At 59.3% G+C, this 24,036-nt stretch overlaps 1 protein-coding gene across 1 annotated transcript; it reads right to left on the reverse strand.

The window, feature by feature from the left end:
- Window positions 1–23,937, reverse strand: TEAD3 (TEA domain transcription factor 3). The gene is made up of 14 exons (XM_068961007.1): window positions 23,652–23,937; window positions 22,872–23,528; window positions 13,330–13,581; window positions 11,363–11,427; window positions 6,015–6,077; window positions 5,178–5,189; window positions 4,495–4,632; window positions 4,338–4,387; window positions 3,695–3,756; window positions 2,602–2,735; window positions 2,254–2,427; window positions 1,916–2,056; window positions 1,659–1,811; window positions 1–1,443 (listed from the first exon to the last, which is right to left on the reverse strand). The coding sequence occupies exons 1-14, from the start codon at window positions 23,935–23,937 to the stop codon at window positions 1,330–1,332; spliced, it is 2,301 nt and encodes a 766-aa protein (XP_068817108.1). The 3' UTR covers window positions 1–1,329.
- Between the last annotated feature and the right edge of the window lie 99 nt (window positions 23,938–24,036).

Below are 24,036 nucleotides of genomic sequence, written 5' to 3' on the forward strand. Positions count from 1 at the left end.
TTAATTCTTTCTTTTTTTTTTTTAAGCAGGAGCCGGGCCTTCAGGCCTTCTGCCCCAGCCTTGTGCCACATGTATGATATAACCCATCACAGCTGGATTTTAAAAAATACACAAAAAATATATAATATACATTATAAAACCTAGGTTGGGTTTGGAGGTGGCCTGAGCAATATGCAAACTGTGAGGACCTTCAGGAAGCTCAGGGGCGGCGGAAGGAAGGGGCACAGTACTTCATATGAAACTCATAAATACCCACGGGCGGCAGCTGGAGGCAGAGGGGCCCGGGTGATGGGGAGGGGTACCCAGCAGTCCCAGGTCTGGGTGCAGGGAGCCACCACTCCAGGCCAGAGAGACCGAGGTGGGGAGAACAGAAGAGAACGGCATCCCCCGAGGGTTCACCACCAGATGCAAGTCTCAGGCAAGAGAAACTGTCAAACCTTTCTGCTGTCCGTTGTCCCCGGGCCATGGGTCTTCCCCAGGGGCTGGGACTCCATCCTCGGACCTGACCCTCCAGCCTGTTTTGGAGCCCGGGCCTGGCCCTGGGAACCTTTGCCCACAGGGAGGCTTCTCAGGGGTGGGCTGGGACCAGGCCAGGCAGGGCAGCTTGGGATCTGACCAGGAAGCCCCCGGGGCCTGGATTTGCAGGCTGGTAGGGCCCTGGGGTCTGTTTGGACACCCACCCCAGCTACCCTGGCCCTTCAGTGCAGACTCCCTCTGGCCCCTGTGGCTGGCCCCCACCCCATGGAGGTAGTGTAAACCTGGGCTTTTAGGGACAGGCTGCCCTGGGGGAGGACTCCCAACTTGCCCTCCTCTCCCCCGGGTCCCTCAATGGAGACACTGAGCCCCACTCTCGCCCTTCAGGGTCTGAGGATGGCATGTGGGGGCCTGCCCCAGGCCTGGCACACTGCAGGCACAAAGAAAGCACGGGCCCTCTCTCTTCCCAACAAGACTGCAGCTCGATACTGCCCTGTCCGGGGCCTCTGCACTCCAGCTCCTTGAAGGTCAGCAGCCACGCACCCCTGAGCTGGAAGGCACCCTCCCAGTCTTTTGAGGCTGGGCAGAGCTGGTGACGGTGGTCAGTGTCCGGCCGGGCTGCCCCGGCGCTGAGCCCCGCCTCTCTCCTCCGTCAATGAAAGCGCAGAACAGTGGCAGGGAGTGGACGTGCAGGGGTGGCTGGGGAGGCCTCCCGGGTCCTGGGCCTGTGGCCTGGCAGGTGGATGAGTCCTCCATTCTGGACCCCTGGGGTGGGGGGACCAGGCAGGCGTGTGGGAAAGATACTCGTCCTGGATCCTGGTGGTGGTGGCGGTGGTGGTGGGGGCTGAGGGCACCCTAGTCTTTGACGAGTTTGTAGACGTGGTGCTGGGCTCCGTGCTCACTGGTGGAGACTTCAAAGACGAAAGCAATGACGAGCAGGGTCTCCTGGGAGTCCCGACTGGTGACCACCTAGGGGCCAGGTAGGAAGAGATGGGAGGTCAGGCGGCCCAGGGCTGGGGTGTGGGGAGGGGTCCTCCTTTCTGGGGCTCAGGCTCCTCCTCTGAGGAATGGGCTTAGGTACCCCCACTTCAAGGCCCCTGTGCCCGGGTGCCCCCTGTGCCCAGGTGCCCCCTGACCCACCCCCATTCCCCCTGTGCCCAGGTGCCCCGCCCCCGCCTCCACACCTGCAGGACAGTGAAGTTCTCCAGGACACTGTTCATCATGTATTTCTCTGGCAGGTGCTTGAGCTTGTGGATAAAGTTGATCATGTACTCACACATGGGCGAGCGGTGGATGCGGTACACAAAGCGTCCGTTCTCCAGCCTGGCATACTCAGTCTGCGGGAGCCGGAGGAGGTGGGCGGGGGGCAGGAGTCACTTGGCCTGTCCACTCCTAGCAGCCCACCCCCCAGCCCCCTCCCTCGCTGTGGCCCCCCACTCACCTCCACCTTCTCCACTACCTGCTTGCCAAAGGAGCACACCTTGGTGGAGACGCTGATGGTCATGCTGTCGGCCGAGCTGTACTGGGAGCTGACCCCATAGAAGGCGCCTGGGCCCTCCTGGATGGTGCTGTTGAGGTCGGCCTGGAAGAGGGGGCCGGGCGGTGTGAGGTGCTGCCCAAGGCCAAGGGAGGCATCCCGCCCGGGGGCCCATTGCCCGAATGGTACCCACAGGCCCAGGTAGAGAGGGCAGGGGCATGGGCAGCAGCGGGAGGGCGGGCCTGGGGGCCACTGTGCTCCTGGCAGGGGCCGTCGGGGACAGAGGGGAGAGGGCAGCTCACCCAGAACTTGACGAGGAAGAAGGCATTGGGGGGCCCTTTCTCATAGAGCTCCTTCAGGCCACCCTTCTTCTCGGGGAACTTGTCGTATATCTGACGCACATCCACTGCCTCCAGGGGCGGGTCTGAGAAGGCGGGGTTCGTCTGGCCGATGTGCACAAACAGGTGTTTGCTGTACTGTGGGGAGGGCCCAGTACAGGGTCAGGAGAGCACATAAGCGTGCAAGCCCCGGGGCGGGGGCAATGGGCTGCACGGAGACAGACCCCCCTCGCCCCCGCCACAGTGTCCCAGCCGCATGACCCTGAGCGGCAGCCCCAGACCACATAGACCCTGCCCCCAACCCCACGGTACCGTGTCAGGATCTCGCTGCACCTCCATGAAGGCAGAATATTCGAGGAGCCGCAGCCGGGAGGAGGCGATGGTGCGGTCCTGCCATACAGGCACAGAGGCAGCAGCTGAGGGGAGCGGGGCCAGGGGCTCGTAACCTGGGAGGACGAGATGGACCCTCGTCTGCATGGGGTGCTGTGCGGTTACACACAGAGCTGACCCTCATCTGCACAGGGCCTGTGTGCAGTGTGGACCCTGCACCCCCGTGTGTTGTGGCCTCAGTAATGTACACCAGTGGATTTTCCTTGTGTCACTGTTAATGTGTGTCCAAACAGAAAATACAAGGCAAGTGAAAAGGCAGAAAATGAACTTATGGTTGCTGAGAGGAAGGGATAATTAGGGATGGATATGTACACACTGCTATATTTAAAATGGATAAACAACAAGGACCTATTGTATAGCACAGGGAACTCTGCTCAACGTTATGTGTCAAACTGGATTGGTGCTGGGGCGGTTGGGGGAGGATGGATACATGTATATGTATGGCTGAGTCCTTTGCTCTTCACCTGAAACTATCACAACACTAATTGGCTGTAAGTGTTAGTAGCTCAGTGTGTCTGATTCTTTGTGACCCCATGGACTGTAGCCTGCTAGGCTCCTCTGTCCATGGAATTCTCCAGGCAATAATTCTGGGGTGGGTAGCCATTCTACCCCAATACAAAATAAAAAGTTCAAAAAGAAAAAGAAAAGTGAAAATGGAAAAATAAAAACTACCCAAAACCCCAATACCTAGAAGAAGTAAAACTCTGTTAAGGTTTTGGTGTATTTTCCTAGAAGGAATTATATGTATACACACTTATCAGTGTAACACTTTTGGTGGTGTGTACTTGTAACAGAGTTTTGGAAGCAATACAGTAAAAGGTAAAGGGCTTATTCCTGACCTGTTCCAATCCCCTACAGATGCTACCCACCCCTCCCTCCCAGTATCCATACATGCATGTGTCCGCGCGCGTGCGCACACACACACACACACAGTCAGGCCCAGGCTCTCCCGAGCAGACGTGTAGGTGCTGAAGCGGGGACAGGTGGTGGTGGATGCCTCGTGAGGGGAACTTACTGCTGAGCGTCGGCGGCAGGGGCGGCTGGACAGGGTAGGTTGGCTGTGCAAAGGGCTTGATGCTGCAGATAGGAGTACAAACTGGTTAGAGAGTCGCCCCCTTCCCCACCTTCCGCCTGGCCCAGTCACATGGGTCTCATCTGGGACCCCCGTAGGGAGGAACCTGGCCTTCCTGTGCACTTCCCCGAAATGCATGTCGACCAACTAACTCCCAAGTGTTTTGTTTGCTTCATGTCTTAACTTTTATGAAGTCTGGCTGCATCTCACAACTGATGTGCACATTTAACGTAGCATTTCAAACCCCACCCTGCAGACCTGCTCATTAAACCGAGGGCGTGTCTTAGGAAGAAATTCATCCTGGAGTTGAAGGAGCTGAGAGTACTTGGCTACCCGACTTGTTGACTGAAAGACTGACTCAGAGATTAACTGAGTGAAAAATAATCGTAAGATGGACGACAAGTGGTTGACGAATAAACAAACACATGAATGAACAGACAGAAGCATTAGCTCTCTGAACTGGTGTTCTCCAACCCTCTTTTTAATTTAAGATTTTGCTCAGCTGTTGCTGGAACCCAGATGGGAAGGGCAGCACGGCTGACAGGGGAAGGAAAACGGTGGGGAAAGGACATCTCCCAATACTCACTCCTGAGAGGGTCCAGGCTGCTGTCCCAGGAGAGGGGGGCTGCTCCAAAACTGCAGAGATGGGACAAAGGCCAAGGTCCCTCAATATTCAGGACCCTCACCTTGCCCACCCTAAAGGCATTCCCTCACGCCAGTCCCACCTCCCAGGAGCCCCGTACCCGTGAGGAAGTAGAGAAGACGGCCTGGGGCAGAGGGGAGGGTGGGCTGAACTTGTTCTGTAGGACGCTGGCAGAGACAATCTGGGCGGAGGACATGGACGCCATGCTCTGGAGGGCTTTGTCCTTGGAGACCTGGTCCTGGGTAGGAGAGGAGCCCTGTGAGGCCTAGACCAGGCCAGAGACAGGATGGGGGCCTGCCTCAGGGGCCCCGTCCCAGGCCCTGTCTCCTAAGTGTACATCATCCCTCTGATTACAATCCACAGTAAGAGATACTTTTATTTTATTCCATAACCCAGGATACGTGAAAAATATTTCCCTTTATTTTGCTGTGTGTCACACACCCATAGTTTCTATTTCATCAGCGGTTCTCAAAGTCTGGTCCGCGGACCGACAAAACACCAGCATCACCTGGAAGCTTATTAGAAATCAAATTCTCAGGCCCCACTTCAGACCTAATGACTCTGAAACTCTGAGGGTGAGGCCGAGAAATCTGGCTCCCTAAGCCTTCCAGGTGATTTTGATACAAGCTAAAGTTTAAGAGCCACTATCATCCATTTAAAAAAAAATGCTGTTTGCACAGTCTATTACACTGATTTTGCAATCCATAATCTGAAAATTCTGCATAGGTGCTTTCCCACCCACTGCCCTTCCCCCACCCCCAGGGCAGGGGCAGTGCTACTTACCAGGTTCATGGCCTGTGGAAGAGAAGGAGGATGGATTAGATGAGACACAGAGGAGCCCGGACGGGGTGGGGGGCGGGGGGCATGTCATTTCGCCACCCTCCTCTCAATGCCCACCTGTCTGTCAGGGTCCTGAGGGGCCCAGGGAAGCTCAGAGGCAGTTGTGGGCCTTCCCCCAGCCCACTGCCACCCAGAGGGCGTCCGTGTCGGCTGAGGGTGCCCTGGAAAGGGCAGGATGAGGGTGGAGGGGCTGGAGATCTAGTTAGGGGACCATTCTGGGGCCCTTTGGGTCTGTCCACACCCCCTGGGGCTGTGCTACAGGCAGAGGAGCAGGGGCAGGAGGCCTGGTCTGCTGGGCAGCCGTGGGCAGAGAAGAGGTGCAGCTTACCCAGGCTGGGGCCATAAGCCCAGGTTCTGAGATCCTCAGCCACAGGGCCACCAGGATCGGGTGCCCAAAACAAGGAACGGCCATGCCTGCCAGTCCCCCCCACCCTGTGTCTCCTCCCTGCCCACCCGAAGTCCCCATGCAATTAGCAAGCAGCAATTAGGAGGAAGGAGAAAAGGAAAATGGAGGAGCAGAGAGGTGAGCCTCAGGGGCCCCCAGATGGTCTTCGTCTCCCTCGCTGTCGGGCGGGCTGTCCTCCTGGGCTCCTCCCTGTCTCCAGGGACCGTGGCCCTGTGCAGCATGAGGCGGCCACTGGACTTCTTCTGCTTCTCATATTTCTGAGACCCCCGTGCTGCCCACCTATAGCTCCACAACCGGTTCCCTGTCCCGGGCTGGGGTCAGAGAGCAGCACCAGGCCCGGGCAAGGCCAGGCCAAGTGGCAGGGGACCCCCTACCTTCAGCTTGGACTGAATCTCCCGAGACTTCCGCCTGGCTAGAACCTGCAAGTGGCTAGAGACCTGCAGAGAGAGAAAGGAAAGAGAAAAAGAGCAGAAAGAACAGGAGAGGCGAGAGCAGAGCTTCAGCCAGAAGAGAGCCATAGTGGGGCCGGAGGGCCAGCTGAGGCAGAGGCCTGAGCCGCGCAGACAGTGGAGGAGGCACCGTGAGCGGGATGGGCGCTGGAGGCCCCGGTCAGGCGCCTGACATACCTTGATGCCAACCTGGTACTCCCGCACCTTCTTCCGAGCTAGAACCTGTATGTGGCTGGACACCTAGGGGCAGCCCCATGCCCGGCCAGAGAGGAAAACACAGAGAGTGAGGAGGCATAGCTGGGGTGGCCACAGGCAAGGAGCATCCCAGCCCTTATTCCTGGGACCAACTGTAAGGAGGGGGGGAGGGGACTGTGGGGCCCCTGTGGGCAGACACCCCTTTGCACTGCCAGTTCCGCTCTCTTTTGGCCTGTCTTGATCATAAGCCTACTGTGGCTTCCAGGACTACCATGTACAGTTGTACAAGTTGTTCACTGCGTAAGAACACCTGACCAGTGAGGGCCAAAATCGAGCCCAAGCTCTGCTGGCCAAGCCATGTGCCCTGATGCAGGGCTACATCTAAAGTAAACGAAGAAGAGACCCCCTGGAATCCAAGACGGCATCAGTCATACCACCAGCTGGAGAAGCTCCTGGATATCAAAACAGGGGAGCTGCTAAGCTGGATACTGATGCAGGATTTCGCCCCTAAAGGCACTGGTGGAGCATGTCAAGAGTATGACAACAAGTATGTCAATGTGAAGAAAGGAAGCTTTGCCGGACTTTCCATGGTGCTGGCAGCTTACAAGCTTTTCAACTACTGCTATTCTTACAAGGAGTTCAAACACAAGCGGCCAGGCAAGTACCACTGAAGAGGCCCGATGTGAAGGGATACTCTGCATTCCTGACCGTGACCTTTGCCTGGCAGCCCTGAATCCTTTCATAGCCTAATGGAGAGTTAACAGCCATTAAAAGATGACTGGTAAAAAACAGAGGAAGAGCACCTTTGTATTCTTCCAAGAACACGTGACTTCTTCCTCACTGGACCCCTTTTTTTTCCAGTTGGGATCTCAGAGGCTGCTGCTGCTGCTGCTGCTAAGTCGCTTCTGTTGTGTCCGACTCTGTGTGACCCCATAGACGGTAGCCCACCAGGCTCCGCCGTCCCTGGGATTCTCCAGGCAAGAACACTGGAGTGGGTTGCCATTTCCTTCTCCAATGCATGAAAGTGAAAAGTGAAAATGAAGTCACTGAGTCGTGTCCAACTCTCAGCGACCCCATGGACTGCAGCCCACCAGGCTCCTCCATCCATGGGATTTTCCAGGCAAGAGTACTGGTGTGGGGTGCCATTGCCTTCTCCTAGCCATGGCCATAATGCCCCTGCTGGCCACCAGATTACCCATCAAGGCCAAATCCCTTACAGAAGGTCTCCCCTGAACCCCTGCCTAAGTCCTCCCAAGAAGACCCCAGCTTGCTGGCCTATGGAACCAGGCCTGGTCTCACTCCTGCTTTGTTCATGCAGCTCCCTTCCCCAGCACACCTTTCTTCCCCTCGGACTAACACATGGCAGTGTGTACTCTCTCTATGTACACAGTATATCCTCTTAACTGCATTTCTTCTCCAGCTCCTCCTTCCTGAAGCCTCCCTCAACTGGCAAAACTGAGCTAGCCAGTCTGGATGTGTGCACCTTGGGCTTGCACAACACCCCCTTGACATTGTCAAGGATCTGACCCTGAGCCACAGAGAACTAAACATCTCTGTCCCCCCCGACCCCCCCACCCCCCCACCCCCCCACCCCCGCTCCATGAAACAAGTGGGAAGGAACTGGAGAATCTTCTAAGCTGCTTCCATTTCAGTAGCAGCAATTGCTGTTGGCTTGCCTTGCAAATTGTTTTTATCGCCACAAAGAAACAGTTTTTCTTTCTAATCATGGATTAAAAGTTACTATGTAAGGGCTGCTGGAGGGCCCCCTGCTATCTGGTGAGGACCCAAATGAGTGCTTCTCATCTCACCACCCCCACGATTCAGACCTACATCCAGCAAGATTCTTGATCATTTCACATCAGGACAATAACCAGCATTTACGGAGCACAGCTAGTATTTTTTGTTTGTTGCTGAATGTATTATTTATTTATTTATCTGGCTGCACTTGGTCTCATTTGCAACATGCAGGATCTTTAGTTGTGGCCTGTGGGATCTAGTTCCCTGACCAGGGATTGAACCCAGATCCCCTGCACTGAGCACTCGAAGTCTTAGCCACTGGCCTACCAGGGAAGTTCCACACAGTTACTATTGTTCCCGGCACTTTACATGTACCAACTCGTCTGAGCTTTACAGCAATGCTAAGAAGTTGGCACTAATATTATTCCCAATTTAATATGATTGGGATGATGATGCCAAAGCACAGAGAGGTTAAGCAACTTATCCAAGGTCACACCGCTGGACCCAAGTGGCCTGGCAGCAGAGCCCACTTGGCCATTACCAATAGGCCCTCAGCCCAGAGGACTTATCTCCAGATGGCCAACTCTGTGACAGCTGAAAGTCACATGGGACTTAATCCTACTGTAATATTTAGCTGTGCTTTCGCCATGCAAGCACTGCTGCTGTTGTCAGTCGCTCAGTCGCGTCTGACGTTTTGCGACCTCGGCACTGTAGCCGCCAGGCTCCTCCGTCCATGGGATTTCCCAGGCAAGAATACTGACGTGGGTTGCCACTTCCTTCTCTAGGGGATCTTCCTGACCCAGGGATCAAACCCACGCCTCCTACTTGACAGACAGATTCTTTACCACTGAGCCACCTGGGAAGCCCATGGAGGCATTGCACTTGCTATTATTAACTGCTGTGGTGGTGCAGGTTTGCTCGCTAAGTCGTGTCCGACTCTCATGACCCCATGGCTTGTAGCCTGTCAGGCTCCTCTGTCCATGGGATTCTCCTGGCAAGAATACTGGAGTGGGTTGCCATTTTCTTCTCCAAGGGATCTTCCCGACCCAGGAATTGAACCCAGGTCTCCTGCATTGCAGGCAGATGATTTACCACTGAGCTATGAGGGAAGCCCATTAATTGGTGTAAGTAGCTATAAAAAATAAATTTAAAAACTTCATTTTTTTTTTCCAGCCAAAAGTAAAATGAAAACCACCAAAAAACCTTGCACTGCTCTTTGTGACACATAAAGACACGCCTTGTTCTCACAACCATAGGTTGGGTCCCTCTTTGAGGAGATATCAGACATCAGAGCTCTAATAATAAAGTTAGAGGAGTGTCACCCTTACAAAATGACAAAAGCCAGAGGTTTTTAAAATTCTGACCTTAACAACAGCTAGGATGTGAAATGTCATTGTCCAGCCAGCTTTCTTGGGATAGCTGGCCAGGAGCGGGTGTGATGCTGGGCCCAGAATTCAGAGGATCTGCTACCCTCCCTGGTCTCATTTAAAGATCCCTGGGCCCCTTCCCACTCTGACCAACAGGTTCCTGTAAACACATCTTTTGGGTGAAGTAGGACACGCCTGCCCAAGACAGTCCCCTCTTCCTGAGCCTGGGATGGCAGTCTGTAATGACTATAATAATAATAGCGATAGAAGTGGCAAATTCTTACACAAATACACTCTGTTTTACATTTCAGCTAACTGAACAGCTGAGGAACAGAGGCTGGGAGGTGAGGCATCCCCTGCCCGCAGGTAGAGGAGCAAGTATTTGAAGCCGGGGGCTGAACAGCTAGGGTTCCTCCCATGGCCCCAGGCTTCAGGGAACTGGGCCCTGTCTGTCCGGTTCTTGGAGGGATCCCTAGTGCCGAGAGAACACAGTAGTACCTTCAACGATTTGCTAAATGAATAAATGCTGTACGGTCTGAGCTGGCCCAGGGACTTCCCTGGTGGTCCAGCGGCTAAGATGCCGAGCTCGCAACGCAGGGGGGCCCAGGTTCAAACCCTGTTCGGGGAACTAGATCCTGTGTGGCACACGGAAGACCTGGTGCAGCCAAGTAAAATGAAATAAATAATAAACTAACAACAACAACCACGCGCTGGCCCAGGGAGAGTGACTAACAAAGGCCTGAACAATGAGGGCGCAATTTCCACACTGGGGGAGTGGACCCAGAGCCTTCCTTGCAGACAGTGGGGATCTCGGGGGTGGGTGGCAAGGCCCAAATCCCACCCAGACAGGGAGGTCCGGGCGGTGCTGACCTCGGTTCTCCAGGTCCCTAACTCCAGCCTGCCTCTCTCACCCCACACACAACCCACCCTAAGGGGCTCCGTTCAGGTTTCCTCCCTGGACTGGAAGCCACCTAGGCATCTCCCAGATAGCCAGTTTCTTCCACGTCCACGGTCGCTGCCCAGGCCACGGCCGCTGACCTAGGTCCCTGCCTCTGCCTGGCTCTCCCTAAGCACTGCCTCGGGTGCTCGGGCTGACAGGCCTTAACAGCTGCCACTCCCTGATATAGGCCCTTCCAGGGACCCAGCTGCCCCCAGGGAAACTTGGCCCTTGGGCGCCAGCTCAATCTCTCCACCCCTCCCTCCACACACCACACCAACTGAAATCTCTTTTCCTGTCCAGTGGATCCAATGGCCAACCTGCCAAGCGACCTTAGGAAGTTACTTAACTTTCCTGTGCCTTGGTCTCCTCACCTGTAAGATGGAGATAATTACTGTACCTACTTCACAAGGCTGCTATGAGGACTAAATACATGAACATAAAGTCAACTCTGGAGGCGTTGTCAATTATTATTTGTACAGCCAACTTCCTCGGCCTGGAAGAATCATCTCCCTCTCCTCCTGCCCAGCTAAATCTTGTTCCTTCTTAGAAAAAGGCATCTTGAGCATCATCTCTTCCAGGAAGCCTTCCAAGCCCTCCCTCCTCCCTTCCCCTGGCTGGTCAGGGTTAGATGCTTGTCCGATAGCGCACACTCCAATCTCAGCCATGCCGCCCTCTGCACTCATCTGTCCAGCCGTCCGTCTCCCTGCCCGGTCAGTGAGCCACTCAGGGCAGGGACACACAGCTGCCACAGTTGCCCAGCGATTTGTGGTCACTGAACCAAAGATCTGGGGGAGGGGGGCAGTCACAAAGGACAGCGGCGACTTCCCCGGAGGTCCAGTGGAGGAGGAGACTCCTCGCTCCCAGTGTGGGTGGCTCAGGTTCGATCCCAGGTCGGGGAACCTGGGCTGAGTAATGGGGCGAATCCGAGGAAGTGGGCAGGGCAGTGGGCTAAATCGTCCAGGAAGGAGCTGAAGGAGGCAGGGAAGAGGGTGTCTTTCGGGGGGGTGGTGCGCACAGTATAAATCATCTCTTACCTGTTTTCTCGTCCTAGTCTTCCCCGTCCTCAATTTAATATAGCGTGCGATCAACTCATTTCGACCTAGATTGGGATGAGAGGAAAATGGGAAGTGGGCAAAGAGGAGAGCCCCTCCCCAGCTGGAAACCACACCATGCCTGTTCCCCCATCTCTGTCTCCACACCACACCACCCCTCTCCCCGCCCCCCCAAGGGGCACAAGCAGGGCAGCTGAAGGGGAAGTCCCAGGGCTCCCCTATGGCCTCCAGGACCTGGTGGGGGATGGGGGTGGCTGCTCATTGGGGGAGGGGTTGCAGAGCAGGAGGTGGAACAATGTCAGGCGGCCTGATGGGCTTTCCCTGCGAGACGGGCAGGGGCAGGTGCGGCCAAAGGGAGGCAGGACAGCTGGGCCCCCCACTCCCAGCCCCAGGCAGGGCTTCCTTCCCCCTCATGTTGTCAACGAGGGTGTGTGTGACATCTCTCCCTGGGCACACATTCCTGTGTGTCTGTGAGAATTCTGGGCCCTGGGTCCCTGTCCTGGTGTCCTGGCTACCAGGAGTCCTTGGGCAAGTCCCTGCCCTTCTCTGCTGAAACAGCCAGGAAGGACCAGACGGTCCCCAGCATGCCTTCTACACTGACAGCCTGGGTCAAGAGGTGTCACTGAGCATATCGCCCTGTCCTTGAGCCTGTCACCCCCAAGTCACTGGTTCCCAGTGTCTGTCCCGCCCTGTGAGAGCAAGCTCAGCCTGTCAGCCTTGGATGGGGGGAGCTCTGCTCTGCACCCCAGACCCTCGGGGGACCCAGAGGCTGGCCAGTGTCTGAGGCCTTGGCCCTGTGAAGCGGAGGGGCGGTGCTTGAGACACACGGCGCAGTGTATGTCAGCATCCTCAGGGGGCACACCCCTTACCCCCAACTCTGGGCCCCCTGCCCCCCAACTCCACAGCCTCCGCAGAAGGGCCACATTCTCCAAATTCCTCTTCCATGACAGAGCCAGGCCCACTGCCCCTCCCTTCCTGCCTGCCCCCTCCACCCCACTCCCTCCACCCTGTCTAAAAATACCCTGCGGGGCTGCCCCGGCCATCTGGGAGGTGGCAGTGGGGGCAGGTGGCCCCCATCCCAGGGAAGGCACCCGGGAACACCTGCCCGCCCCACGAGTGGGCCCAGGCTGGCAGTGGGCGTGTGCCCGTGGGAGGAGAAGGGGACCATGGCAGCCCAGCTGTCTCCCTTCTGTGCCCGCCACGGCACTGGACACCGGGCATGGACGGGCTGACGGCCTGCCCCACTCCAGAGAGCTGGAGGATGCTGGCAAGGAGCCAGGAGCAGAAGGGTTGAGTTATCCCAAAAATGCAGCCCTGGGAGAGCCCTCTGAGGAAGGAACGGGGTGTGGGGGACACTCCCTTCTGGAGGCAGGAGGTGAGCCAGGTGGCAGAGGGAGGCAAGCAGGAGGCCTGGGAGGAGGTGAGACCCTCTTCCCCACACAGGCCCTGTCCCAGAGTGGGCCTCTCACCACCCTGCAGTCACCCTCCCCGACCCCCCCATGATGGTGGGAACCCCTGCTCTGCACTAGGAACCCACCCCAGGCCTCAGCCCTTGGGGGGCTCCCTGACAACCTCCTAGGAGGGGGACCTGTGTTCAGGTCCAGACCAGAACCCACCGAACTGACCCAGTTTCCAGGGCCCACTGAGTCACCCCGAAACCTCCAGGCCAGGAGGGGCGAGGAGAGGAGGGGCAGCCAGGGGGGTGTCGCATGTGGGTTGCACTCTGGTGGAGGGGGCAAGCCTGGCCTGTTTGTGAGGAGGATCCAGACACACAGGCTTGCACGCCCAGACTCGCCCGCCCGCCCGGCCGCCCTGCTGGAGGAGGGCTGGAGGCCCCGCAGGACTTCGCCAAACCGGTTGGGTGAGGGGGCAGAGAGCAGGGGGAGGGGCGGGGAGGGCCAGGCGCCTCCCCAAGTCTGGCCCAGGGTCCCCTGCCTCCCTGCACGCACCATACATCTTGCCCTCGTCCGACAGGATGATCTTGCGGCGGCCGCAGGGCGGGTAGATGGCCAGGGCCTCCTGGAAGCTCTGCTCAATGTCCGGGCTCCACACGCCCTCTGCGTCGTTGTCCAGCCCCTTGTCCAGGCCCTCGGGCCCATCTTCCCGGGCCTCCCCGGGGCTGCTGCTGGCATTCCAGCTGTTGGACGCTATTGTGCTGGTTGCTCTGGGCTCTGGGCCTGAGCCCACTGGGCAGCCTGAGCCTGGGGGGCAGAAGCAGAGGGGTTAGGTAGGGCAGGGCCCTTCCAGACAACAGCAATCTCCCACCCCAGGGGCCAGGCTGGGGCTCCAGGGTGGAGTGGTTTAGCCAGTGTGACCTTGGATGAGTGACTCCACCTCTCTGAGCCTTATTAAAAGGAAGGAAGGGTCTCCCTGAGGTTGTGAGGGCTAAAATGAAATGAGATCAAAGTGCCAACCATGATGCCTGGCTCTTAACACTCAAGACATGGTACTAGTGGGGATCAAGAGCACCAATAAAATGCCTTATGCCTGCACTGCGCTTTTGTGAGGAAAAAGTACTTTTATGGGGAAAAAGTACTTTCAAAGAAGGAAATGGCAACCCACTCCAGTACTCTTGCCTGGAAAATCCTATAAACACAGGAGCCTGGTGGGCTTATGGCCTATGGGGTCGCAAGAGTTGGACACAACTTAGCGACTAAACCACCACCACCTGTACTTTCATATTCATTCAACCCGCAAAAGTAAGGTGGTGTGTGTGTGTGGGGGGGTGTTGGCAAGAGGGGTGGCAAGAGTGATGCCCATTATTCAGACGAGAAAAGCAGGCTCACAAGACCATGAAGCTGCCAAAGGCACCATGACGAGGGGGAGAGGAGGACCACACGGGCAGGGCCAAGGGTTTCTGCGGCTCTCTAAAGGGCTCCTTGCCTCTTGCCTTGCCTCTCCTCCTCCTTGTTGTCAGGAGCCCTGATCAGGGACCCCCACCCGTGGGCTTCCCTGGTAGCTCAGACGGTAAAGAAGCTGCCTGCGATGTCGGAGACCCAGGTTCGATCCCTGGGTTGGCAAGATCCCCTGGAGAAGGGCATGGCAACCCACTCCAGTATTCTTGCCTGGAGAATTCCACCGACAGAGGAGCCTGGCAGGCTACACAGTCCATGGGGTCGCAAGAGTCAGACACGACTAAGCAACTAACACTTCACCCCTCATTCTCCCACAGCATCAACCCAACCCTGCCAAGGACCTGCCATGGGATGAGGGTCCCTGATCCAGGGAGGGTATGGTTTTGCCTTCCTCAAAAGCTAACTCATGAGAACCCTGCCAAGGAACCTAATCTCAGGGCAGGAACTGCCCTAGGAATCCTGGAGAATGGAGCGACGCTGGGGGGTAAGGGAGCAGCTGAGAAGGTGCCGGGCTGACAGCCTTGCTCAACCCCACCCGTTCCTCCATCCCACTTCCTGTTCCCGCACCTCCCGGCCCCACAGCAGCCCATAAACCACCCACACGCCCGCCCCTGCCCTGGCCCACATGGTGGAAGGGCCAGGGCTCTATAAACTCTGAGTTCCCTGCACACGCTGAGCTGGGTTATTAAAGCAGACCACACCCAGACAGTCCCCCAACACACACAGCCCTTCGGCTCACCCCCAGCCCCTTCCAGCCTCAGAACTGCACGTCCAGTGTTTTTTCAGGATCCAGGGAGCTGCAGAGCCCCAGATGGCTAGACTCTGAGATGTGCTCTGGGCTGAACGGAGAGAAGGGAACCAGGTGGGAGAACACCACAGAAGCCAGGGAAGAGAATTCTTTCCCTTCAAACAAGAATTCCAGGTCCTGCCAAATGGGTGGGGGTTCTCCCTGTGGGGACCACCTGTTTACTCTGGAAGGCGTGAAGGTGGCTGCTGGCAGCTGGACCCGGCGGGGGGTGGTGCCTGAATGTCAGGTGGACAGAGTTTATACTTCACATCACTACAAACGACAGCACCTGCATATGGCAGGCACTAGTAGGACTTGACACACACTGACTCACTCCATCCTCACCGTCGCCTATGAGGTGGCTACTATTATTTCCAAGATAGCCAAGGAACAGAGAGGTTAGGCAATTTGCCCAAGGACACACAGCTAGTGAGTACTAAAGCTGGGTTCTGAACACAGGCGATCTAACTTTGGTCTCTTAACCAAGATGAGAAGTCCCACCATCTGCAGACAGAAAGGAGACCCGGCTGTCATGGCAACCATCCTCAGTCTGCCTAGTGGGGTCTGGGCCAGGGGATCCCCTCAACCCAGGTGGCTGGAGCAGCTTCAGGGACCCCCAGGTTACTGCCATAACCCTTCCTTGGAAGGCCTTCAAGACACACCAGAGAGCAGCCATGGAGAGAGGAAGCTGTGCTCCTGACGGGTCACAAGGGCCACACTTCTCTATTCAGCCCAGGAACGGCATCCCCACCTCCATCCCCTCCTCAACCCCTTGAGGCCAAGTCTAATTGGGGAGGGCAATGCGGGGTGGGGGGGACCACAGCGGCTTCTGTACTGGGGCAGTTGGGATGCGAAGCCTCCCCCAGGTCTGACAGTGCCACAGATGGGTGGGCTCTAGAGGGGAGGCAGATGAGGGATTACGATGAGCTAAGACCCCTCCCAACAGATTCCTCAGCCCATTTCCCCCAAAATCCTTCCCTGAGACCTCCCTCAGAGCAGCAGGGGCCCGGCACATGGGGGTCCCTGCCAGCCCCAGACTTTCCAAAGCAACTTTCCTGCCTCCCCCAAGTCTCTGCCCGCCTCCCCTCACCCAGGCGGCGGGAGGGCCCCCCCTTCTCAGGGTGATGTCAGCCCCGCCCCGCCCCCCGCAGGAGCACTGTGGCCAAATATGGCGAACACAGCAGTGCTTGGGAGCTGGGACAGACTGGGGGGGCGGGGCGGCGGCCCCTGGCCGGGACTGCTGGCAGCTGGCGAGGGGGAGGGGAGCCCCAGGGGTGGGGGGGGACGCCGCAAGGACAAGTCAAGGAGAGAAGCGGGACCACCGTCCCTCCCGTTGGCTCACAGGCTACATGCAAGACCCACTTTCCGGGCACACTCCTGGGGGCCCGAGGCACCCACCCAGGGGCCCGCAGGTGATGCCCCACCCCACACAGCCATCCCCAGGAGCACTGTGTGTGCAGGTTATGCTGCTGTGTGGGTGCCCAGATTGACGCCCAGTGAGAATATCTGCACCCCCCCCCCCCAGAACGAGGCACACTCGGGGCACTGGCAGGTGGGCAGTGGCGCCTGGCTGGGGGCTGAACTAGGTAGGGTCTCTGTCCTGCCATGTCACTCAGGAGGGGGTCAGTGAGGAGAGCCTGGACAGCCACTCTGTCCTTCCCAGAGTTACTGCCCTGGGGCGAGGACAGAGAGTGGCCCCCCCTCCACTTAGACTCCAAACCACCGGGACTCAGCCTCAGCCTGCGGGGAGGGAGGAGGCTACGAGCTCCCCTCAGACAGCTGCAGGACTGGACTGAGGCCAATCCTGAGGCTGACGGTGAAGGGAGCTGACCCCAGGGATGCTAGCCCCCACTCAGCTTAGGGTCTGATCTGCCCTTTCCATGGTGGGGTTCACAGGGGTGGCAGCCCCAGCCGCTCACTGTCGCTGGCCCAGGTGTGCAGAGCCTCTGCGTTGCTCTCAAGAGGGGTGGGAGAAGGGGGAGAAAGACCCAAGTGAGGGGCAAAGGGGGTGGAGGGATGTGGGGTACAGGATGGGGGAGAGTCTGGGAGTGGGTGAAGAGAAGACAGCCGAGAAAACTGACAAGAGAAGAGACCCAGAGAGGGAAAGTTGGAGTGAGAACAGGAGGGTGGGCTCCACGGACACTGCGCGGAGGGGGCGAGTGACCAACAGAGACACAGGAAGACAGAGACCAAGACGGAGGAGACAGGAGACCCAGCTGAGAGGGGCCCATCAATAAACCAAGACACGGTCAGGCTGTGCGGAAACGGAAAACCAGAAGGTGGGGGGAGAAAGAGGCAGAGGGAGTCAAGGACAAAAAGCGCGCGAGGAGACCGAAGGGGAAGGGAGGAGTGACAGGGGAGCCGTCGCTGGGGGCTGGGGCTGGGGCCGCGGCCGGGGCGGCGGACCCCTCCTCTCGGAGGAGCTCCCCTCTCCGTGTTCCTGCAGGGCCTGCAGGCCTCTGTGGTCTCATATGGCCTTTACCTTCGGTCTGACCAGTCACACCTGCTTCCCCTTCTCCCAGGGCTTTGGGAGGTCAGAAGATGCCTCTGGGTGGCGGCCAGGTGGGAGATAGGAGGCTAGGCGAGCAGGCTTCGGGGCCCTGAGGGAGATAAGGGGTACTCTGCAGCCCACTCCCCTCCCTGGGGCCAGACCTGCTGGAATAACTGGCTGGACAGCTCCAGGGGTGGAGGCTAGGGAGGTCGGGGCTGCCACAGTGGACCTAAACGCCCACCCCAGCCCCTCCCACTCCCCCCCAACTCCAGACCACCCTCCCTCTACTGCCTTTCAAGCAGGGGCAGGGACAGACTTGAAGCTTGGGCCTCCCCAGAGCCTGGGCCTCATGGGAGATGCAGGCCAGGCCAGGCCAGGCCAGTCCAGGCAGGTGTCAGCAATCCCCCCACTCTCCCCAGGTAGCAGCCCCACCGAGAAGGCGACTGAGCCGCTGTCTGCACTGGGGGTAGCGGCAGCAGCTGTCCGCTCCTGCAGGAACTCAGCCCCCAAAGTGCTCTCATGCTGAGTGAGAACCTCACTCAAAGTGTGGGAAGATCAGGAAATCAGCAGTTTCATCCCGAATGCCCTGCCTCCAGACCAGGGCAGCCCAGGGCAGGGCTGACAGGCGGGGGGGTTGAGGATGGGGCCGGCAGTGGAGGAAGGCTCGGAGAGCCTCCCCGCCCCCATCTGTCTTTCCCTCCTTCCTCCCCACCCACCCCCACGGCGGGGCCAGCTGTTCTCCAGCTGCCAGAGGCTCCCACCCTAGAAGTAGCTGTGCTGTGCAGGGACAGGGAGCGCAGGGCGGGTGGGATGCGGATGGTGTCCGCCGCCCCCACCTCCAGCCCAAGGACCCCCCCAGCCCCCCAAGGGATCCTGCCAAGTGACCACGCCCTGCCAGGCTGGGGAGGGAGTACCCACCTCCCTAGAGCCAGGCTGAGATTTTTACAGGAGGAAGCAATTTGCAGAGCCCACTAGGAGGGAGGTGAAGGGGGCTCCCCCGCTGCCCAGCTTATTAATGTGCTTCCAATTTGGGAATCCAGCCTCTGCACCCACCCACCCCCTCTCCTAGGGCACAGGCTTCTCAGGGAGCCGAGGGGGTGGGGAACCCCCCCAGGCTTCTCTCTCCAAGGCTCCCCCTCACTGTCTCCCCCCTCCAGCAGTGAAGGAGGGAGGAAAGAGGCTTCGAGCCCTCAAACCTCCTGCAGACAGAAGGGGCCCACTTCCCAGACTTCACCCCCCACTCAGAGCCGCTGTCCAGCCTCCTCATCCCGACCCAGTCCAGGAAGGCCAGGGATCCAGGCTGGAGAGGGCGGGCGTGCAGTAAAGGGGCGACTCTGGGTTTCACAGTTCTCACCGTGTCAGAGGACCCCTCGGACGCTGGGTCAGCCACTGAGCTGTGACCCATCCCTCAGTCAGTTGTTGCCTCCTCGGGAAAGTCACATCGTCAATGTCATGTATAAACACAGAAGCTTGCCCTGGGCCCCTCCTCTCTCTCGAGCATACACACCCCTCTTCACAGCCACTGTCCCCTGCATCTCCCTCATTTCTTTCGCTTTTAAAGAAACATTTTTTGGGGGGCTGCACGCAGCCCTACCAGGGATCAAACTTGTGCCCCCTGCAGTGGAAGCACCAAGGTCTTAACTCCTGGACCACCAGGGCAGTCCAGGGCAGTCCCTTAATTTTTTTTAATGGTGATAAAATATACATGATTTTTAAAAAGTACCTTTTTAAAGTGCACAATTCAGCCTCATTAATTACATCCTTTGTTTCTAACAGTTTTTTTTTTTTTTTTTTGGTGATCCACCACATAGATGCACGTGCATGGGGTCACGGGCCCTCAAATTCAACACACCCGGCATCCCACACCATATATGCCACAGCCCTGAAGGATGTCACCCCCACGGCCCCACTGTCTCAAACCACCATGGATGTGACCGCCTACAGGGTCAGTCTCACCCCGCAAGCGGCACCGACCCTCGGCGTGTGGACTTTCTTTCTCCGTCTCACCCACACACCTGATTTCACACTCAGCCGTCGCCACGGCTTCTCAGCACTTGCATGCTGCACTAGGTAGAGTCCATCGTGTCATAACGGCTTCTCAGCGTGTCACACGTAAGCACACCCGGCACACAGTGTGCCTCATTCTGCCTCGGACACACACAGCATCACACGGTGGGACTGGCCCTCACACAGGTGGAGCATCGGAATCCCGGCCAGTCAGTGCCGGACATGGCTATGAGCTCACACCACTGGGCAAGCAGACAGTTTCTTTCACAAACCCACCCTGTGTGATGGCCCCTCACACACACAGAGGTCCCCTACAGACACACAAGCACGCACGCATGCAGCGTCAGTCATACACGAAGAACGTCATTCATAGTTTCACTCAAGTACCTGCAGCCCCAGTCACATGCTGAGAACGTCACAGCGTCTCACACATGCATGTTACAAAGTCACAATGCCGCATACAGTTCCATCCTGTGAAGTCACACACATGAACTGGTTTCACCCCAGTTCCCCTCACATGCACCACCCCTACGGTGTCACCCACAGAGGGTCCCTCTTGGCCTCGCGCACACGCGCACGCACACACACACACACAGGTCCAGCGGCACGCACAGTTGCACTCCCGTTTCCCTCTATCACTTCCGGTCCTGTGGGCCTGGCAGGGAGCACAGGAAGCAATCAGCACTCTAGGAAACCTCAGGGGCTGAGGCTTTGCGGATTCATCACGGTTCTCTGGTCTGCTGGCCTGTGGGTCCCAGCCTCCTGCGGGGCCCTGAGCAGACAGGCAGAGCTCCGAGGGGCAGGGCCTCTCCGGCAGACCACCCTAGGCTGTCACAACACTGGGGGAAGGGGAGGACAGGGCGAGGCCACAGGGACAGGGCCAAGTGTGATCAGCTGGCTTCCACCCCAGCTCTGAACAGAGAAGCTCCCCCCCCCGCCATGGCCCCAGGGGTCCACGGAGACCTGGATCCTCAACCCTACCCCTTGGACCCCACATGGGAAGCAGAGGCTGGGACCTCCCGGCCACCTCCACGGAGAGCTGCAGCCTTGGGAGCCCTCTTTCTTGGCTCCTTGGGGCCTGGCACCACCAGCTCCCCCCGCCACCCCGCACTGTCCTCCCTGTGAGCCGGACCCCTTGGCTCCTCTCCCTTCCTGAGTGAAGAGGTGGATAGGACTGGGAGTTTTTGCTCCTTTCCAGCTTCCACCCTGAGCCCTCAGAGGGGTCTGGGAGAGGGCTGGCCATCCAGGTGGCCTCTGAACACCATTCATTGCCAGACCCCACAGCCAGTTCCCAGGACTGTTCTCTGACTCCACCTGGCCTCCCTGGCCCCCTGATGCCTGCTGCCGTAACCTTCTCAGCCCCTCTCACTGGCTTCGCTGTCTTCGGTCACCCCCCGGTCAGCCCTCAGTTTCTTCCTTAGACCCACTTGATCAGCAACTCACCTCTCCAGATCCCACCAGGTTCAGTTTCCATGATGGGAAGGCCGATTGACCAGGAACCAAAGAGAGACTTGGAGAAGCTCAGAGAAAAGGGACCAGAGAAGTCCTGGATTCCAAGCAGGGAAACGGAGGCCCACCAGGATGACACAACTGGTTAGAGGCCAAGCTGGGGCCAGATCTCTTAAGTTCTTGGCCTCTGTTTGAGATGTCTCCTTTTCAATTTCCCCAACTGTTCAGAATGTGCCAAGATCTGCAAACCTGAGGATGAATGTGGGAGCAGGGCCCAGGACACACACACATACACACAGCTCTGACCTGCCCATCACTGACCATCCTACTCAGCCAAATGAGCTAATTAGCATTAATTACTGTTCCCTCCCTGGGGGGCGGGGAGTGATAGTGGGGGAAGGCCCACGAGGTTGAGACTCCCATTGGATCCCAGCCTCTCTCTGAGGAGGCGGCATTTGGGGGTCCCGCAAGTCCCCCTCATCATATACCCTAGTCCTAGAAAAGACATCTGTCCATCGCCTGCTCACAGGGTGAGCAGGGGATCCAGGAAGACCCCAGAACCATGGTCTGCGGTGGCAACTCTATGGGGGAAAAGAGCTGCAAGAATCTGGGTGGGAGGAAGACCTCATTTCTCACCAAAACTCTAACTTTTGGCAACTTTAGATGTCCCTCCTTGCCCCAGGCTGCCCCCATCATTCTGGCCAACGAGATGTCCTGGCCCTCCTGCTCTGGGGCTGCGGGAGGCAGGCTACACAGAGCCGCCCTGGGCACCAGCCCCTCTGAGCTGTGTCCAGCCCCCACCCCCACCCCCTGCTCTGCTCGGCTACAAGTTCAGGCCTGACCTGGTTCTGCCTCTACCTGGAGAGAGAAAAGACACAGAGGGAGGTGAGGGACGGCTTCCCTCCCTTGAGAAGCTCTACCCCAAGGCCTCAATCCCCCTTGTTCACAGAAAAAAAACAATCTCTCAGCCCTGGATGAGGGCCCCTCTCCTGGAAAGGTGACACGGTGGGGTCTGGTCTCAATGACACTGCCCCAGGGCCCCGCTAGGCTGGAAACCAGAGGCAGACAGGCGCTCCCAGCTCTCCTTCCCTAGGCAGGAGTAGAGGGCATGACAGACAATGGTGGGGCTTGGGGCTGGAGGAGACAAGCCGCCTTCAAGTCCTCTAAAGTCTAAACACGGGCTCTGACGAAGTGTGTGGCCAAGACAAGGCCCCAAATCCAGTCCCCTTCGGAACCAGGCTCACAGGGCTCAGGGCTGGAACTCCGAAACCTCCACCCCGACGCCAGCGGCAGAACTGAAGGCAACTTAAGCCCTTGCCCCCCTCAGGGGGCACACGCCCGGGGTCGTGAAGCTTGGCTGCCAGACACCGTCCACAGTCCGGCGCGGCTGCGGGCACCGCGCGCGGGAGCCGGCCTGGGCGCCCGGAGGCCCGGCCGGAGGCCTGCGTGGAGCTGGGGCCGGGCGGGCTCCGAGAGAGCGCCAGCCGGGAGTCCAAAGGGCGGCGGGGGCAGGGGCTGGGCGCTGCGGGGACGAGCTCCCCGGTGGCAGGCCTCCCCAACCCCAGACCGTGCGGGCCCCCGAACCCCGCCCTCGACACCCCCAAATGCGGACGTCTGGACAGGCGCTGGCACCGGGGCCAGGCTCGCGGCTCCCCGACCTCCCCCCGAACAACTCGTCCGGGTCGCGGGGGGTTGGTGGGAGGGTGGGCGGGGCTTCCCGGAGAGCTTCTCCCCCTTTCCTCTAAACTTCCCGGCACCCAGATCCGGGGCTCAGGCTCAGTCTGGACAATGGCTCTGGAACCAGCCCCCCCTCGACTGCTCCCCACCCCCCACCCCCCAAAGCACCGACCAACCACACCATCTCTCCCAGCGGGGCCTCCTCCCGGCGTCCGCCCGGCTTACCTGGTCCGATCTCGCGGGGGCGCTCCGGCCGGGCGGCTCCGCCGGGCCCGAGGGAGCGAAGAGGGGGGCCGGGGGAGGGGGGTCGTGGGGAGGGGGCTGACCGGAATGTGCGGAATGAGCCGGGCCGGAGCGGGAGGCGCCGGGCGCGGAGGAGGGAGCGAGCCGCACGGAAAGTTTGTGTTGAGGAGCCGGGGCTGGGGGTGGGGGCTGCGGGGAAGGAGGGGGCGGGGCGCGGAGCGGGGCGGGCACCGGCCGCGAGGGGCGGGGCCGCGCGGGGCCGCCGCCGGCCGGCGCCCGGGCCGCCCACCCCGGGGCTCCGGGACCCCCGCGGCAGCCCGCCCGGCCTCTCCGCGCCCGGGCGCCTCGCTCCTCGCCCGCCCGGAGCGGCGCTCTTAACCTGCCGGGAACGCCGGGCGCTACTCCCCCACCTCCCCGGGTCCCCGCCGGAATCTGGGGCTCCGGCCTGGGCGGGGCCGAGGGCGGAGCTCCAGCCTCGAGGGCAGGACTCCCGTCGGGGCCAGGGCCCGGGTGCCGCGTCACTAGGAGCCCGGCGGAGCCTCAGGGCGCACGGGCCTCGGGGCTCCTTACCCTCCACCCCCCGAGTCCCGAGCGGCCGAGGCGGAGCGTCCTCTCCGGCCCGAGGGCCCGCACCCCCGACTCCCGGGGCCCCAGAACCGGCCCCGCCCTAGAGGCTGCGCCAGCCCTGCCCGAACCCGGTTTGTCTGGTTCTCCCCGAGAGGCTTGTTTCTCGAATTTCTCCCTTTCCCCCTCTTCCTGTACCTCCGGGGCCCTCCCTCTCGTCCCGGCTCCCCGGGGGCCCCTGCAGGGGGCGTCTCGACACCGCGAGCCCGCCGAGTTTCGGTAGGACCCGCGATGGGCGCGTGGGAGGGGACGCGGGAGCGCCCCGGGGCCGGAGCGGGACGGGGGTGGGGGATCGGAGGCCTCCAGTCCGCCCCCCGGACCCCTCCCGCCGCCTCGTTCTCCGCACGCGCTGAAGAACCGCTGCCCGGCCGGGCCTAGGAAGTGGCTTTATTGGGGGTGTCGGTACCGGCTCTCCGTCCCCCATCACCTGCCCCCTCCTCTGAGCCCGCGCCGGCTCCTCAGAGCCCCAGTACAGTCCCAGAGGGGGTTAAAACAACACTGACTACTGCTCCTGGACAGGAAG

Source organism: Capricornis sumatraensis, chromosome 22, assembly GCF_032405125.1.
Source record: "Capricornis sumatraensis isolate serow.1 chromosome 22, serow.2, whole genome shotgun sequence".
Classification (NCBI taxonomy): domain Eukaryota; kingdom Metazoa; phylum Chordata; class Mammalia; order Artiodactyla; family Bovidae; genus Capricornis; species Capricornis sumatraensis.